The sequence below is a fragment of the Dermochelys coriacea genome, chromosome 3 (assembly GCF_009764565.3).
Source record: "Dermochelys coriacea isolate rDerCor1 chromosome 3, rDerCor1.pri.v4, whole genome shotgun sequence".
Taxonomy (NCBI): domain Eukaryota; kingdom Metazoa; phylum Chordata; order Testudines; family Dermochelyidae; genus Dermochelys; species Dermochelys coriacea.
In genome coordinates this window covers 208242365-208261547 of record NC_050070.1, presented here as the reverse complement: position 1 = coordinate 208261547, position 19183 = coordinate 208242365, and the positions used below count along the sequence as shown (strand labels likewise).

At 49.7% G+C, this 19183-nt stretch overlaps 1 protein-coding gene across 4 annotated transcripts in view; it reads left to right on the top strand.

Moving 5' to 3' along the window:
- Positions 1 to 19183, top strand: part of TTBK1 (tau tubulin kinase 1) — a 152122-nt gene that overhangs the window by 57427 nt on the left and 75512 nt on the right. For 3 of the 4 annotated variants that reach the window (XM_043512181.1, XM_038397439.2, XM_043512182.1), the window contains 2 exons: positions 10798 to 10871; positions 17293 to 17433. In XM_043512181.1, coding sequence (XP_043368116.1) covers positions 10798 to 10871; positions 17293 to 17433 — 215 coding nt within the window. Of the gene's footprint in view, positions 1 to 9845; positions 10272 to 10797; positions 10872 to 17292; positions 17434 to 19183 lie in introns of those variants that run through there. The other variant, XM_043512183.1, reaches the window with a different exon arrangement.

The window sequence follows — 19183 nt, the reverse complement described above, 5'->3', positions numbered from 1 at the left end:
GGGGTGGGTGATCCTGATTACACTGTGAGGAATGAGGCCTAATATGTATGACCAAGGTAGAGAGAGAAGACTGGGCTGCTGTCTCCCAAAGCTCCTGAACAGTGGTGGTGATGGACAAACCCATGCTGAGGCGTGTAAGGAATTCCAGGTGCTACTGTCCATTTGAGCACGAGTGGAACGCAAACTGACAGCACCAAGGGCAATGTTAAGGACCTGGGCAGAGAACGGGTAACTGGCTGTGTAGGTGGCCTTCTCAGAGCTGCAAGGCTTGGTTAGTGTGGAGGAAGGTTTTTGAGTCAGACTATTTCAGCCTGCTCTGAGGGCAGGTGATTGTCTGTATTACACTGAGTCCATTTAAAGAGATGGAGCCAGAGTCTCATTTAGACTAAGATTGCTTTACAATGCTAGTCTGGCAAGGTAAACGAGGGGGTCAGGCCCAGCTTCTTAGGTGGAAAATGAGCAGGGTTTCTAAGTCAGAAGGGACTGATAGGAGGTTTCTCTTAGCTCGAATACAGCATCAATTCCACTATACACATTAAACTGGAGATGGAGTTGTTCCACCCCAGGGCTGTTAGGGAGAGGAAGGTGAGAGTGTATGTACTAATGTGTGTTTGCATACAGAGAAGAGAGGACTGGGGGTAGAGGTGCAAGGGCTGTCCTGCATCTCATAAAGATTCACCAGGCCAGTGAGACACAATTTGGTACCAAAGGGTTTGGGGGAGAAGTACTTTGGGTAAGGACGCCAGCAATGAACCATCAGTGGTGTCAGCTACAGACTGCGATGGCCAGGGAAAGGGGGGAATGAGGAATTCTGAACCAGCTTCCAAGGACCTCAGTGTGTTGTACAGCGATCACTTGGAGCTTAAGGAACTTGCAAGAGTTCTGCTTTACTCTGTGTCCACTTCCACCTGGCTATGCAGAACAATAACAAGAGCTTCCTTGTGCCCTGCCCAGACTCTGTCCGGGAAGCTCAGCCCTTCAAGTTGCAGTCTCCAATATCACATCTTCCCTTCCCAGCCCAGACTCAATAACCGTAGCTCTTAAAAACCAAAATGAACACACCACACAGTTACAAATATTGATAACCCCCCAATTACTAAACTCACCACCCATGTTCAATCAGACTTTGCTCGTTTGTTAAACGCTCTAGCTCAGTGGTTTTCAAACTGTTTGTATTTCTGAGCCCTTTCACACAGCAAGCCTCTGAGGGTGATCCCTCTTTTACATTAAAAAAGGGGGGTGTTAATTTAATTTAATGGGGGCTCAGGCCTATCAGCCCCACGGAGCTGAGAGCTTGCAGCCCCAATGTAACCACTTTGCGACCCCCTGAGGGGTCAAACCCCCAGTTTGAGAACCCCTGCGTGAATGTGTCTGCAACCACTGTATCACTCAGGTTTGTTTTCAGTTTGCAAATCATGCCTTTGTAATAGAAAAAATAATCTCTGAGCATACAGAGGATAGGCTGGGCTGCTCTGGGTTGGGCTGAGTGTGTGGGGGGAGAGAGTGAGTGAGGGAATTACTCTTTAGGCTGGTAGGGCTAGGCCAGGCACCTATGAGGTGGGAGTCCCAGGGCCCAGTCTCCCTGCTCCAGTGTCTCGCTAATTATTTATCCAAAGTGAAACACTTCACGAGGAGCCCCTCATTGGACTATCCCGTAGCCCCGTGGTTAGAGCACTCCCTTGGGAGGTGGGAAACCCTTGTTCAAATCCCTTCTCCCCCATCAGGCAGGGAAGCTGCGTCTCTGATATCCCAGGTGAGTGCTCTACGTGGCTAAAAGGTTTCAGGTGAGCACCCCTATCCCCTTCGGCCAGGTTTTGAGTGGAACCCGGTTCGGTAAGCGCGATCAGAAGACACCAAGTGGATCTGGTCTCAAGGGTGAGATAGGTGCTCTTCCACCTACCTTCCCTGGTTTGTGAATCGCATTGGGGCTTAGGTGGGAGATAAGGGACTGGATCCCTAGCGGGAGGCAGCAGAGCACATGCCCATGGGCAGAGGGAACTTTTATCGTCAACATTTAGGCACTGAGTGAGTTTTGGCACCTACAGGGTTAGGTGGCAGCAGAGCGAGGGCTTTGGAGATCTCAGTGGCACCTAACCTGGGACTCAGGTGTCTAAGTCCCTTTGTGGAGCTGGGCCTCAGTGCTTAAGGAACTTGCAAGAGAGCTCTCTATTCTGTGTCCGGTTCCAACTGGCTGTGCGTAAGAAAAAGCGCTTCGTGATGCCCGCCCAGACTCTGCCTGGGATGCTCAGCCCCTGCAGCATGCTTCCCAGACCCCACTCAGAACTGCCCACTCCTGTATTAATGGAGTGCTTTAATGTGCCTGGAAAGGCAGGTCAGCTCAACTCCCTCCACATCATGTCCCTGCACTAGCACCTGGGCAGTGACAGGAGGGCCGGGACTGGGGAGTCCCTGTGGGAGTGTATTCTGGGGATGGTATTATCTTTGGCAGAGTCCACTCAGGACTGTGGAGATCCCCCGACTCCCATGGTGGGCCCCCGGGCAGTGGAGGGCCGGGGCAGTGCTGCCAAGTGGCAGGGCCTGTAGGAGATAGTAGTGTGAGTGATGTTAGTGCGTTCCTCAGGACTTTCAGTGCTATTGCCAAAATCCCGTAGCCCATCTGTCCATCAGATGGCCTGACTCCGAGCCGGGGGCTGGCTGTGAGTAGGTCACACCCACTACTTCATTGGCCTAGGGGAAGCACAGTTCTCTCCATAGGGCCTTGCCCCAAGGCCAGGCGGAGCAGACCGAATCTCCTATAGGCACCCCTTCTACAGGAGGAGACCTACTGGTCCTTGAGTTTTGAGGGAAGGTCTTTGCGGGAACCATAAGGCCCCCGTGCTTGGCTCTCAGCCCCTCTTTAGGGGGCCAGGGGAAAGGCTCTTCTGCCCAAACTGACACCTGCTTCTTGATCTGGAATCAGGACACAGCGTGAGGCAAGTTCCCCCTCTGGGTCAGTTCTGCTAGAGATAGAGGCACTGTGGATCAGAACTCAGTGCTCCTCACTGCAGTCAGCAGCCTCTCCTGGTCCTGACAGCAGGAAAAGCCATGCTTGGGTATGACACTCCAGTGCCAAAGGCTCCCTCAGCATCTCGAGAGTCCAGGACCATGATGGATGTGGCAGGGCTACCAGCAGGTTTCACAGCCTCCTGACTGCTGGTAGCATGTTCAGTGCTCGGATTCAAGGAGAAACGTTGGAGCCTAGCTGTGACTGTCCAATGCCAGGGTCTCCTTGGACTCTCTCCACCTCTCCTAGACATGGGGGATGTCTGGTTCTAGGCCCTCTCCAGCATGGTCTGATCTCTCCTCCTCCCCCATCCCCTGCCTAACCTGAGTGGGCTCCCTCTTCAGAGCTGGATTCTTCCCTCTTTGTTGTGGCTCTGGGCTGGCCTCAACACCATCTGGAACAGATTTTGAAGCTCATCCACCCTGACACCCCATCTCCTAGATCCACAGGGCCAAGGCCCACCAACTGTTCCATCTAGAGGGAATTCCCCAAGGCATTCCTGGCGGGGTTGTGCCTGCCCGTTCCCCTTGGATTTACCTAGGCATCACTCAGACTCTACAAGGAGGGTTGAGAGCCATTCATCTGCGTCCCCCAGTGCTTTAGAGCAGGTGCCTTCTCAAGCTCCTGCTAGACTCACAGCCTCCCAGGCAGCGGGGGGCTGGCGGGGCTGGCCCATAGCCCAAGCTCCAGACCCGCTGCCAGGGGGTGAGTTTGTGCAGCCGGCTGAGCTAGTGAGTGTGGATCTCCATACAGACTGTGATGTTGTGGTTTCTCCCACCTCAACCACAGTGCAATGCAGGGTCCCCCATGGCTCCTGGGACCTGGCAGCAGAGCAGCCATCAGCGGCGGTATCGCTGCCTGAAGAAAAGGAGGGTAGACACACAGATTGCACACCATAGTAAATAAAAGTAAAAACCAGTTTGCCCAAGAAGCAGAAGGCTGCTCATCAGGAGATCAGCAAGGGCCCTTGCACATCTGTAGCATTGTCTTCCATCTTCTGCACTCCTCCTCATGTATGCAAGCAAATATTATGACTGACTTGAGTGACTGCAAGTTGACCCAGGGTTGGAAGGTCAGTCTTCATGCAGATTCATTCCCATCCCTGGTAGATGTGCTGTATGCCATAGGTAGTGCCTTTCTCCTCTTCCCCCTCTTCACTTATTACCATACATCACTGTGGTATTGTGACAGAGTACATCCCTGTGTTCACTTCCTCTCACTACTGCAATAATCTTTGTACAGAGTATGCCTTGTAAGGCAACATTTGAAAACTCACAATTGGCTGGTCAGTATCGTCCTGGTAAAATACGTGCAGCAATGTTGTATATGAAGTTATAAGATTCCCCTGCATGGTGTTATAAATTCATGTATTAGCCCTGCCCAAAGAGAGGTTGGCAAACAGGTCTGTCCTAAACAAAGGAAGGTGTGTTCTGCTTAATTTGCATTTAAGCAGTAAACAGAGTCCTCAAGCAGGAAGTAAAGACAAAAGAAGTTCCAACAGGTGACAAGAATCCAGCAGGGAACATCCTTCCACATAGTCTCTTTGGTACCTGGTTCTCAGCTGGAAATCTTTTTCAGGAGAGGGACTGAAACTATAAAAAGGAGAGACAAACACCCCAAGACACCCCTCTCTCTCTCCCTGCCCATCGTATTCACAGTACTTGAAGAGACAAAGGAAGCAGCCATTGGTCTCAGGGAGGGGTCTGGCCTAAAGAATCTAATGTAATTTGTCAAGTTAGGCATCACTAAACGTTTTATCTTTATTTTTCTTGTAACCATTTTTGGCTTTTACGCTTCATTACTTGTGCTCATTTCAAATCTCTCTCTTTGTAGTTAATAAATTTGTTTTCTTGTTTTATCTAATCCAGTGTGTTCAAGTTAAAGTGTCTGGGTAACTCTATTTGGGGTAGCAAGTTGTTACCATATTATTCCTTTAAAGGAAAAACAGATTTAGTCCATACTGTTCAGGAGAGGGCTGGGCAGTACAGGACATATGCTCCTGGGGGGAAATCTGGGACTGGGAGTGTTTGGAGTCATTTTTAAGGCTGGTAAGAGCCAAGGTGTGGCTGGCTGCCTGCAGCACACAGAGACCTAGCTGGGAGTGACTTACAGGTTGGAAGCTATTTGTGAGCAGCAAGGCATTGTAAAGGGTACCCAAGGTCACAGGGCAGGGTTGACACAGCTACTCATTAGTCTGGATTGTACCTCAGTATGGCACAGACATGCATATTGCTTTACAGGACCAGACTTCTACCCGGCGAAGATTAATTGGTGTCAGACACAGATGACAATCAGCCATGCATAGGGAAGGGCATGGAGAAGTCTGGAGTCACCTCTTGTGCTCCCCTGGCTAGTTCCTTTCCCCCCATGTGCACAGAGCCTGGCTCTGGGGAGTGGGCCAGGGAATGGTCACAGTGGTGCTGCCCTCCAGAGTTTGCAGTGGGCATGTATAACAAATGAAAGGAAGGAGCAGAGTTTTCTTTTTCTCATTTGGCAGGAAGGCCCCTGTGATTGCGAGAGAAGTTTGTCTTTCCTCATTTCCTGAGCCCCTGCACCTGCTTTGGAGTGCTGGCAGAGGGAGACACGCTGCTCGGTGTCATGAGACTCAGGTGTCACCTCCCAGAGCAGATGGGACACTTATAAACTAGCAGCGTCTGTTATGGAAGGTTACAATACTGAGTCCCTTGGGGCGTTCCTGCAGGGGCAGAGTTAAGGTTGTTTGGGGGGTGTTGTGTGAGAAGCATTACCTTAACTCTATTTCCTGACTTTTTTAAGTGTCTGGGGTTTGTTGTTGTAACGTTAATGCTCTGTTTAGGGTTTGCACATGGCTCGAGGAACTGGGACCCTCGTCTACATGTCTTGAGTACCTGTGGCTTAATCTGACCCTGTTGGCAGCAATCTTCACTTCACTTTAGCTATGTGCCATGTGTAAACCCAATGGATTTATCCCCTTTGCCCTTCTCTGTGCTCCTGCGGGGAGGAGCTGCTGCAAACTGTTGGATCAAGCACTATGCTGTATGCTGAGCCATTGCAGGGTGGGACCCTGCTGCAGTGGAGACAGTCACTGTAAGAAGATCCCTTTGTAAAATGTCGCTCTGTCATCCTTTTTGCACTGATAAGGAAAGAGTCTGACCCGCCCTGGGACTGTGGCTCAGGGATTCTGAGGGGGTGTTGCTCAGGGCTCCGGGCTTGCTCTGTAGGAAGAGGTGGGATGGCTGCGCAGCGAGAGCCGGGGGCAGGAGCCTACATGTGTGTGCATGCCGTGTGCTGCGTTCCCCGTCTGTTAGTTCGACTGCAGAGCTGCTGTTCTGCTGCAGAGTGCAGCTGTGTGAAGCTGGGAGCCATGCGCGCTCCTCCTCGACCTCACTCCGCAGGACGCCTGCTCCCATATTTGCAAGCTCCCCGAGTTCACTGTGGCATTTCCCCGTCCATTCCTTTGGCTCAGTTTAACAATCTCATTACGTAGGCCTCTGATTAGTTTTACTCTGCAGTGCAGGGATCTGCTGAATATTGAACAGTTGTGTGAGGTGCCGACTGTCTGTCATAGCCACGCTGTGGTCTGATTGCATCATGATCTGATCACAGCGGGCACCGAGCGGTGGTGCATTGCCTGTTCCCTGCTCACTGCAGGGGGAGGTAGAGATGGGGATGTCCTGACACAGGAGGGCCCTTCCACGGTTTGCCCATTTGTTCCCAGATAGCTGTCCGGTTGCCATTCGCAGTGCCGTTCCCTGGCATACCTGTGTTGCTTTCATTAGTGGATAATGCTGCAGCCTTGGCTCCATGTAATTCTGGTCTCATCTCTTTGCAGAGGCTTTTTGTGTGGCTGAATAAATCTGTGTTCTCACCAAGCGTGTGCTATATGTCCCTCGTGTCGAAGTGGGTGGGTGAGGGATGGATGGAAGGGGATTCAGAATGAGCCGTACTGACTCGCTCCGTTTACCATTGTCTGCCATGGTCTGTTTGGGAGTTGGCAGTTACCTTATCTACCAGGAAGATGGTTCAGGTACAGCCCCGTGACAGATGCACTCTGACAAAACAAAGGCACCTGCTGACTTTCTGGGGCTTTCTTCCTTTCTGCTCTAAAATGTGTTTGGCTCCTCTCCTGCTCTGATCTCCAGGGTGGGGTCTTTCTCCCCAGCCTCAGAGAAGAGCATGACTGGCTGGGCATCATCTTCCTGGCCATGGAGAGAGAAGATCCTGTGGTCCTCAACTAAGTTCCCTCTAAACTGTGCGGCCGTGCAGCAGGCTATTAAAGGCCGTGCAGATGGGGAGAGGTGCCCCTTCCCCAGCGTTGGAGCTGCCGTGGCCAGGATGAGGTGCTTCTCCCCGGGCTGCTGCAGCGAGAGAGAGCTGAGGGGAGTCCTCTCTCCCTGCTGCAGCCCCGGGGCAGCCTGCACCCCAAACCCCTCATCCCCAGCCCCACCCCAGAGCCTGCACCCCCAGCCAGAGCCCTCATCCCACCCACACCCCAACCCTCTGCCCCATCCCTGAACCCCAAACCCCTCATACCTGGCCTCACCCTAGAGCCTGCACCCCCAGCTGGAGCCCGCACCTCCCCCCCACACACCCCAACCCTCTGCCACACCCCTGAAGCCCCTTCTGCACCACAAACCTCTCATCCCTGGCCCCACCCCAGAACCTGCACCCCCAGCCAGAGCCCTAACCCCCCCACCCCAACCCTCTGGCCCTGAGCCTCCTCCCCCACCCCAAACCCTCATCCCTGCCCCCATCCCAGAGCCTGCACCCCCAGCCAGAGCCTTCACCCCCACCCCATCCTCTGCCCCAGCCCTGAACCTCCTTGTGCACCCCAAGCCCCTTGGCCCCACCCCCGCCACACATCACCTCCATATTGATGCACATAACAAAATTCATTCCACACATGGATCTAAAAAATTAGAGGGAACATTGGTCCCCACCAGGGTTGTATTTGTGCTGCTCTGGAATTCTGATAGTCTGAGGGGCAGCATAGTTGCCCACGTCCCAAGCCGTGCCTGCTGTAGCCCTTGCTCCCATCAAGCACACAGCGCGCTGTCTGGCCAAGCACTGGCGCCATGCCTTTCCTAGGGGCTTCTCCTGTACAGAAAACAGTCTGTTTATCTGGTGCCTGCTGGAGTTGAAAAGTGAGAAGATAATAAGACAGCAAATATCATATTGCCTCTCTATAAATCCATGGTACGCCCACACCTTGAACATTGTGTGCAAATGTGGTTGCCCCATCTCTAAAAAGATCTATTGGAATTGGAAAAGGTTCAGGAAAGGGCAACAAAAATTATTAGAGATATGGAACAGCTGCTGTAGGAGGAGAGATTAATAAGACGGGGACTTTTCATCTTGGAAAAGAGACGGCTAAGGCGGGGTAGGATAGAGGTCTATAAAATCATGGCTGGTGTGGAGAAAGTAAATGAGGAAGTGTTATTTACTCCTTCTCATAACACAAGAACAAGGGGTCACCAAATGACATTAATAGGCAGCAGGTTTAAAACAAACAAAAGGAAGTATTTCTTCACACAACGCACAGTCAGTCTGGGGAACTCCTTGCCAGAGGATGTTGTGAAGGTCAAGACTATAACAGGATTCAAAAAAGAACTAAATAAGTTCATGGAGGATAGGTCCATCAATGGCTATTAGCCAGGATGGGCAGGGAGGGTGTCCCTAGCCTCTGTTTGCCAGAGGCTGGGATTGGATGACAGGGGATGGATCATTTGATGATTCCCTGATCTGTTCATTCCCTCTGGGGCACCTGCCATTGGCCGCTGTTGGAAAACAGGATACTGGGCTAGATGGACCTTTGTTCTGACCCAGTATGGCCAGTCTTATGTTCTTATAAGAACCCATGGGGAAAAAAATCTAAGGGTATGTCTACACTGTAATTAAAAACCTGCAGCTGCCCTATACCAGCTGTCTCAGGCTTGAGGGGCTCTGGCTAAGGGGCTGTTTAGCTGCAGCGTAGACCTTCGGGCTTGGCCTGAGCTCTGGGACCCTCCCTCCTCATAGGAAATTATAGACCAATCAGCCTAACTTCAGTACCTGGAATGATACTAAAAAGAAAAGGAGTACTTGTGGCACCTTAGAGACTAACAAATTTATTTGAGCAGGTATTTTCCACCGAATGCATCCGATGAAGTGAGCTGTAGCTCACAAAAGCTTATGCTCAAATAAATTTGTTAGTCTCTAAGGTGCCACAAGTACTCCTGTTCTTTTTTGCGAATACAGACTAACACGGCTGCTACTCTGAAACCTGGAATGATACTGGAACACATTATCAATCAGTTTGTAAGCACCTGGAGGACAATAGGGCCATAAGGAATAGCCAGCATGGATTTAAAAAAAACAAATCATGTTAAACCAATCTGATTTCCTTCTTTGACAGGGTTAGTGGATGGGGGGAAGCACTATCTTGATTTTAATAAGGCTTTTGACACAGCCCCACATGACATTCTCATAAGCAAACTAGGGAAATCTGGTCTAGACAAAATTACTATTAGGTGGATGCACAACTGGTTGAACTTGAAAGACTGTACTCAACAAGTGGTTATCCATGGTTTGCTGTCAAACTAGAAGGGTGTATGTGGTGGGTCCCGCAGGAGTCAGGAGTCAGCTGGGAGGGTGTGAGGGGGTCTCCCCTTAAGGGTAATAGAGCCTAATGGTCAGCCCACCCCATCAGGTGGCCTGGCCCTTTAAAAGTTTGAAAAGTCCGACTATATATACAAAGATCTGGAAATGGCTGGGAAAGAGGAAGCCATCCATGGAGTAAGAGGTGTTTGGGAAGAAATGCTGTTACTGTTTCTTTAAGGGCCTGGGGCCAGGAGCCTTGCAGATAGGGCAAGGCAGGACTCCTCTCTTGCCCGGCCAGCTGGGAGAAGGAGCCCAGCATAAAGGCTGCCTCCTCCCTCATGGCAGAGCAGACACCAGGAGGCATCAGCAGGGCAAGGGTGACTTGTTAAGCACCCTGAAAGCCAGCCAGCTAGTTAAAGAGAAGGGTCCAGCTGAGGAAGAAGCTGGCAAAGGCCCCAAGCTGGCTAACCCACAACTCAGCTCCTAAGAGGAGCTGGGGCTCCTGCTTCAGAAGGACCAGAGGATGTGATTAGCAGAATGCAGCTCCAGCTGGGAGCGCTGGAGAGACTCCTGTCTAAGGAGAGCATGAGGGACTAACAAATACAGCTCAGCTTCAAAGAGGAGTTCTGGGCATGCCTGCTTGAGGGAGCCTGAAAGGAGTAACTCAGGGAAGGAACTGGGAAGGATTCCAGAAATAGACTGTTTACAGGTGAGGAAAGTCTCTTGATGGGAGGAGCCAGAGATTGCTAGTTGGACTGAGCCCAACATGACAAATGTCCCTGGGTGTATCTGAGTAAGCGCCTTCTTACGGTTACGGGACACAGGGCCATGGGGTTGGGTGGGTGGCTAGCAGCTTTGGCCTTGAAGGTTTAATTTGGAGTATTTACCATTCTAATTCTAACTATCGTTGTTGTTAGACCAATGTCCTGTTCCTATATGACTCCTGCTGAGCTCTTGGCTTCAGTGGTATCCAGTGGCTGTGAGTTCCAGAGGCTAAATACATGGGGTGGGAAATTTGAGACTCTTCAGTTTCATTGACTGGCCCAATCAACCTTCCCTAATATCATTCCTTCTTCTTACTATGTAAACCTCTATTGGGTTTACATTTATTCCTCTTGTAAGATAAACAATCCAGTCTTTTCAGGCTGACTAGATGTTGGCTGTGAAGCTCTTTCTCTGCAGAAGCTGGGTCTGGTTTCTTATATTATCTTCTGTATGTTTGTATTTCTCTGCAGGGAAAGACCATGTTTGCAGATTTATCGGCTGTGGAAGGAATGAGAAATTTAATTATGTGGTCATGCAGCTTCAGGTGAGTTCTTCTGTTCCTTGTCTCAGAGACACCTGGGCTTTGCCATTGTTCCCAGTCAGCAGGAGAGTGAGGATGAGAGTTGGGGTGGAGGCTGGCTGGATGAGGGAGGGGGATCTTTTGTTGCCTGTCAGATCCCTGTGTGGCTCAGCTTGAGACTCTCCCCTTCTGTATAGTCAGCACTTCCAAGAGCCTACGGAGCTACTGGGGCTCTGTGTAGGGCCCATGGCAAAAGCAGCTGTCCCCCACAACAAGCCTTTGCAGGTGAAGAGATGAAATCACTGGCTGGGATTGCTGCAAGGGGAGATCCACCTGATGGAAGGCCTCCTTGGGGAGGGAAATAACCTCTAGTGAATGGAGATTTAAAACGACACCTTCATCTTCATAGTGAGCCAGTTTCAAACAGTGAGTTAAAAGCAGATTTATATTTGATGCCTGCCCCAGAGTGTCTCTCGGCCAGTGTTGGGGGTTTTACTATCGCATTTGCCTGTCGATTATTATTTATTGTATTGTTTGTGTGACAGTAGCACCCAGAAGCGCTGACTGTCCTCAGGGCTCCATTGTGCCTCGTGCTGTATAGTCATAAAATAAAAGGCCCTCTCTGCTCAAGAGAGTTTACAACCGAACCAGGCATGATGTGACAGATGGGTGCAGAACACTGTGGATGGAAGGTGAGGGTGACGGTAACAAGTAATAGGAAGTCAAAGTCTCATCTACTAGCCAAGGGTACAGTTTCTCTCATTCACTTATATTATTTAATTTAAATTAAATGATCTTTATATTATCTTTAAATTAAATAATAAAAGTGAATGAGAGAAACGGGTAGATCACTAACTGAGCACTGCCTAGCCAGTAACGTTTGACAGCTTTTCAGTGGGCATCGCAGCAGAGGTGGGTGAAGAAGGGAACTGAAGGGTTAGAGGAAGCGGCTGTATGAATTAATTAGGGGAGGGTGTTCCATGCGTAGGCGGCAGCATGGAAGAGGTGCCAAGGTACTTGGGGGTAGGGGGAAGCAGAGAAGCAAATGATGGTGGCTGCCCTGGTTTATGGAGCAAAGAGGCTGCTGAGATGTGCCATACACTAAATACTGTCAAATACCCAGAGCAAGCAAGTTTTGGCAGATAGAAAAGTAGCGTTTCCACCAGGGATCTTATGTGGCATAGATAAAGATAATAGGTAAATGCTATTCAGAGAGAATTTGTGACTTTTTTGTTATCTTGACCATGCTCCTTCAGAATAAACTTCTCATTCTTTTAAAGTTTACTTCTTACCTGAGGGCTTGTCCCCTGTGTCTTCCTCTTGGTGCCAGATGCAGTCGGCACTTCTTCTGTCTTGCATCACTCAGAATGCAGTGGGTGCAAAGCCTTTTCAAAAGGACAGTAAAATCCATGGAGGCCAGGCTGAAAATGTACCTCCTTGGCTGCTCCATGGGCCCCATTGGACCCTCCTGGAACAGCCGTCAACAGGTTCTGAAGAGTGGGCCTAAAAAACCAGCACCTTCTATCTTCCCTTGTCCGTTCCTGCGGACCTCCAAAGTCGTTCCTGCTGCTTTTATTGGCAGCAATTTTAACCTTCTAACCCGTGCTAGCCCTGCAGAGCCAACACAGCTGTACAAGAGTAACTGCAGCCTGAGCGCCTCAACAGAATTCTCTTAAGATGTAATTGCAAGACCCAATTCTGCCCCACCTCCACCTGTACAAGCCCCCAAAGACAACGGGACAGGGGGTAACTGAGGGTGTACTTAGTGCACAGGCTGAGTTTGAAGGGCTGGCTGCTAGAAAAAGCTGCTTTTTTGACTTGTAAACAGAGGCAATTTTCTATGGAGTCATTAGACACACAAACCCATGGATGCCGTTGCAGTGTCACTTGACAGTGCGATTTTGACGAGCAATGGAGAAACTTCTGGGTCTAAAACCAACTCTCATGGGGCTGTTCCAGAGCTGCCGTCTCACTGCCTCTCCTGGGACGCTCTGCAGGACCCCCAATTCCCTGGCACTGCAGGGGACTTTCTCGTTGGACCAGCAATACTCGGGCTCTCCTTCTGACTGTTGCTACTTTGGAGCAATGCTTGAGACTCATCTGCTCCTTGCAGCTGCTTCTCGACCAGTTTGGTGTTTTGATTTAATCAGGGCACTTCAGTTTCACTGCTGCCTCCCAGACTCTTGCAGAGTTGCAAAGCTGCTCCTGTTTTCTAGCTTCCTTTGAGGCCATCATGGACTACCATGGCTTTCTATGCCCCTGGGTAGCTTTATTGACCTGAGACCATGCTTTCGTCTCCCTCACCTGCCATGGGAGGATTGTGGAGCAACAAGGCAGCCTTCGATGTGTGCAGTTGTTTGGCTTTTTCTTAAAAAGATCCCCCATGATTTCAGTAGCATAAAATAAGGACATGAGAGGCCCCAGAAAGAACATCCTGGTAACAGGACAGCTCTGGCTGCACTCCACAAAGCCAGAACATTCGGAGTGGATAAAAAAGCTGTGCTCCCTGTTCTTAACTCACACAGACAGAGAAAAAGAAAAGGCTAGAAAGCCAGGTGCAGCCAAACCCTTAATACTTCCTTAGTGACTTGGTTCTGGGGAGGGGCATGCATGGAGACCCAGGGTGTTTCACTGGGTTTGGGTGTGATCTTTAGGGAGCCTGTATGCACAAGTCCCCAGGAAGCACCTGCAATCCTTTCTAGCCCCATTCCTTTGTGAACTTGGCTTGACTAATCCTTTCTATGTCCGTGACATTTCATATGTTTCTGCAGGGGTAGAGATAACAGGGTTCTATAGTACAGTGTTATCAGCACACCACAAATAATTCCTGTGTTTATTGTAGGTCCTCCGAATGTTTTCAATAACACAGTTTGGCCTTCTGCCAAAGGAACTCTTTTCCTAGGTGCTTTCAATTAGTTGATAGCCTTCCCTTATGTTGAAGATTACTAGGAGAGTGCTTCATCAAAAGGATTACACATCTCAAAATCCACTTTCTGTTTGCCAGTCAAAAAAGGCATACGCAGAGTTCAGAAGACAGGGATAAACAGAACCCTGTGATTTGGTACATAGTCCATCCTTAGCTTTCATTAAATTGTCTTTAAAGCTATTCTTGAGGATTAGAACAGGGCCCCTGAATGAACTGTGGTTTTATATCTGTAAAAAAGCTCATATAATGACAGTATGTAACAGGAGAAGAAGCAGCTATAAAGGGTTCTTAGAGGGAAATTTCATACTTAAGGTAGCATTCCCAGAGAAAAAATACATGTTGAAGGTGATATGTATGCCCCTAAACTCGACCTTAGCCAGCAAGTGAGAGGATGTAACTTTCCAGAGAGCAATTGTATCTGCCCCAAATCAAAACAGCAACAAGTAGTCAGTTGCACCTAGTATATTTCAACTCCTAAAAACAGGGTTTACTTTATTAGGCAGTTTACCTTGCAATCTTTTGTCTCCTTCGGTCTTTTTTCAAGTACAGTGTCTACTCCCAATCCACTCCTGGTCTAACACTTGCAGAGAACTCTATCTATGTCGGCGCTGACTCAGGTAGCGTAAAGAGAAAAAAGGATGAGAAAAAGTCAGCCATTAGGACTCAAATGGAAAAGTAAAAGAGAGCAGGTGTCCCAAAGGAGCATGGCTGCAGTTAAAATCCGCACCCCTTCCTGGCTCCTAGAACCTGGAGGAGGTTTTGGCTGGGGAGCTGTGCTCCTGTCGAGCCTCTGCCTTACGGTGCACTCATTGATATTTGAATTTTTGGTATGAGAGCCCTGAGAAGGAATGAAGCTGTGTGTTTGCTATGGGGCACTCGAGGACTGCCAGTACCACAGTGAGGAGATGCAATCAATTGACAGAGTTGCCAGCTCTTGGGATTTGATCAAGTCACACAATAGCTGCTCCTTTTTTTTTTTTTTTTTTTTTTTTTTTTTTTTAAAGCTGCTCCTGATTTTTTCCACTGATTTCTTGTGAATTGCTGCCCTTATTAAAAATGGACACATCTCATTACGGTCTGTGAGATGGTTAGGGCATGCTCTAAGTCAAAATAGCTGCCACATCCCTGTGCAGTTTGCAGGTGGAAGTGATGCAGCCCCTAGTAAAAATGGCCACTATTTCCCATAGATTCAGTGGGATTGAAGCCAGCCTTCCCTTTGGGAAGATGGTCAGCTCCTGGATTCTGTGGTTAGGAAATTGTGAAGAGGCAGGAGAATATGGCATGCAGGAGGGAGACTTAGGGGGTGGAAGGGATCTTGGGAAGAGACAGAAGGCTGTGTGGAGGTTAGAGGGAGAGTGGGGCCATAAAGAGGAAGATTGGGTGTAAGAAGGGGAATGATAAAGGTGCAAAGGAGTGTGGGGCAGAGCAGGAGAATGTAAGGGGTAGAAGATATAGGGACAGGTAAACGAGGAGGGTTGGGGGGGAATAGGATGTTGTGGGGGAGGATATAAGTGAGGCAGGACACTGGTTGGAGCCGGGAAGGTGGCTGGGTGGGGGCAGGGGGTGATGATGGGGTTGGGGGATAGGATGGCAGCTCCCTTAACCCAGGGGATATGAGAGGAAAAGGGAAGTCATTTGAGTGTGCGTTGAGGGTGAATTGTGAATCTGAAATGATCATGTACAAAATGGGAATGGTGGCCTGTCCCGACAGCACTGAAAGCATGGCGTGCTTCCTTCTTGTTTGAAAACCTCATGACTTTTAAGCCCATTTTATGATTTTTTTTTTTTTTTTTTAATCCCCTGGGGTCTGACTCATGATTTTTAACCACTCAGGGCTGGATTTGCTGTTGATTTAAAAAATAAAAAAAAGGCAAAGGTTAGAAATGTGGGTGATAAATGCTGAGATTTAGCCAGGAATCATGCACCTAATCTCTGAGGGAAAACAATCCAGAACACAGGTAACGGGCAAAGCTGGGAAGTGGTGGGTGGGCGCTTGCACTGCATTATGGCAGGGAAAGGAGTACTGGTGAGTTTAGTTCCATGCGCAAAGGACCAGATCGCAGAACAGAACAGAGGCAAAACCAAACACCAATTATGCAGCCTGGCAGCACATTCCTGAAACTGGGGCCTGGGGCAATGCCAACAAGCCAGGCTGCAGTGCCTGTTCCACACGGCAGCACCAGCAGGGTTAACACCAGTTAGTCCTCCATGTGTGGGAATGTCCCCTGTGTGGACAGGCATGCTGAGGGGTGACTAGACTGCAGGGTGGAATTTCTGGCCAGAAGGGACCATTCTGGTCAGCTAGTCTGGACACGGGCAGGGACCATAGGTTTGCTGCAAAGAGTGGTATGGAGGCAGATCTCAGCTTGCCATGTCTGTGCTGGGATTTTACAGCGCATTAGTGATGCCATCTGAAAACAGCCGTTTCTCCTAATCTGGATGTGGTCATGGAGTGAAGGTGGGGGTTGCAGTTCAGGGGACGTGACTGTGTTGGAGTGGGGAAGTGAGGGATGTGGATGGGGAGATGGGACGGCAGTGGAGTGGACACAGATTGGGGGACATGACTTTGGTGGAGTGAAGGCAACTGTTATTGCTGGGCGCAGAGTGAAGCGGGAGGTGAATCTATAAGAGGAAAGGTGAGGGAATGCATGAATGAAGGCAGGGCGGAGGGGGAAGGGGCGGAGCGGGAAAGCCTGCATGTGGTTTCTGGCACACAAGAAGAAAGCTCATCATTTCTGGGGGCTCATTGAGGCCTATGACCTGGTGCTCACATGTGTGCTTACATGAATATAATGTAGTGTTCAATATTCTGCTAAACTGATAGCCTTTACTTATCCTCTGAAATGAACTGAGGAAGAGGTTAAATTACCACTTACTCATGGGGAAAAAAGTAATCTCACCAGGAAAAATCGCACTCTAGCAACTCTGTATCTGGCCTGCTTCTTAATACAAGAGCATTGCTATGACTGGACTTGCATGAAAATACTTACATGAAGTTCATACCCAGAGGACCGGGTGTCTTGCGGGGGGCTTCTAATGGAATTGGTTCAAAAAGGCATTAACAGCCAATGGCTGCTTGACTCATTGACCGCCCTTGTGACTGGCTGACTCTCTGGCCTTTCTGTTGAGCTTCCAGTCCAGGTCTGAATAGGCTGGGACACTGAAATGGGAACCATCTGTATTCAGCACTGTATCTCGGGCTGTGTGTCTGTGTGAAGCCTGCCCAGCTACTGTCCTTCCCAGGCCTGGTTTGAAGACAAATAAATGGGGTTCTTCAGCTTCCAGAGCTGTCAGTCTGGCACCTTTTATCAGCAAGTAATTCACTGGAAAATGAAATCCAAGAAATAACTCAGACCTAGGTGTGCGCACATCTCTGATCGGGTGGGCATGGGGAGGGGTGTGTGTGTGTGTGTGTGTGTTAAGCCTTGGCACTGTAAAGCATTCTCTGTCTGGGTGTGGATTAAATGTAGCAAATGGTGTATGGAGGTGTTGGGGTACACGCCGTATTAATTGTTTCAGGGCCGGAACCTTGCAGACCTCAGAAGAAGCCAGCCTCGGGGGACTTTTACACTGAGCACAACCCTGCGATTGGGCAAGCAGATTCTAGAATCCATAGAAGCCATTCACTCTGTGGGATTCCTGCACCGGGATATCAAGCCGGTAGGTAGTTTTCAAAGAGTTTCTCAACTTTAAGATTGAGTCAATAGCCATCCCGATGGCTGGGACAGAGGGAAATCTTGGCACAAACTACTGTGTGGCCCCAGTCGACATGCGAGGGAGGAGTAAAGTGACACACTCCCCAGCCACCCCTCTCTAGAAGAGGCCACTCCACAGTGGGTCTGTGGCTCTGATGTCACGCTGCCCCCCAGTCAGATTAGATTCTGGGGGCAGGCTGCCTCCAAGTATTATTCTGGAATCCAGCCCACAAGCAGCATATAAATAGGTTCAGAAAGGGCACCCTTCCGTGTGCCCCATCACTTTGATAAAGGTCACGTCATGCATTTGTCTTTGCTAAAGAAAACCCCATTTCTAGAGCCATTATTTCACAAGCAGGGGTATCTGCATGTCCTGGCAAACAGGCCAGAGGTGCAGGGGACCCTGTATTGGCTTCTGGGGAGTTCTCTGTGCCGAGTGCAGGCAGAAGGCGAAAAGACAATAGCCTGGTTCCTCCGCCCAGGGAGGAGTGATGCCCCACCCAGAGTCAGGGTCAGCCCTCTTCTTAGGGTTTCAGCGGGTAACACACATTCCATATCCACCCTCCCTTCCCCTAACCTGAGGCCTTCTGCAGGGGCTGTCTGTTCCCTACAGGTTTCTACTCTATAGACCACTTGCCTGAGAGTCAGAGCCTGCTCCAGGGCCTCCTGTAGGAGCCAAGCTGCTTCCTTAGAGACTAAATTCTAGTCTGCTTCCTTAGAGACTAGACACTTCATCGGATGCAAGTGAGCTGTAGCTCACGAAAGCTTATGCTCAAATAAATTTGTTTGTCTCTAAGGTGCCACAAGTACTCCTTTTCTTTTTGCGAATACAGACTAACACGGCTGCTACTCTGAAAGCTGCTTCCTGTAGCTCTCCCCACCTTGACCCCGGGTCTTCCTGCCAGGGCCTCTCTGCTCCTGGCTGCTTTCTCCCTAGCCGATCCATCTCAGCTGGGAGGTGTGACAGGGCCGAATTCTCAGCTGGCGTAGGTCAGTGTCCCGCCATTGACTTGCTGTCTCTGTTTACTCCAGCTGAGAATCAGACCAGCGTGGCAGAGTTATGTGCAGCATAGTGTGCTCTAGTAACTATAACATGAAGAAGAACAGCAAGCACTTTCTGCCCATAGTAACCCCAGCCTGAGTGGGGATGCTCCTTGTTCACTACAGAGCTCAGGATGTAGAGTATATATATTTCCCATGGCTGCCAAAGTTTTGATGAGATAACCATAAAACCAGAGTGTGTGTGTTCTGGATAATCTGTAGCCACTGTGACAGGGTCAGGCCAGATGGCTACAGGAGAGTGATAGAAAGTAGATATATTAGCCCCAGATTAAGCAGGTCCCTTTTCCCTGGGTAAGGTAACAGGGAAGGTTCCAGAACAATCAGGAACCTTCTGGAGACAATTAAGACAGACAAGCTGATTAGAACACCTGCAGCCAATCAAGAAGCTGCTAGAATCAATTAAGGCAGGCTAATCAGGGCACCTGGGTTTTAAAAAGGAGCTCACTTCAGTTTGTGGTGTGCGTGTGAGGAGCTGGGAGCAAGAGGCACTAGGAGCTGAGGTGAGAACGCAGACTGTTGGAGGACTAAGGAGTACAAGCATTATCAGACACCAGGAGGAAGGTCCTATGGTGAGGATAAAGAAGGTGTTGGGAGGAGGCCATGGGGAAGTGTCCCAGGGCGTTGTAGCTGTTGCACAGCAATTCCAGGAGGCT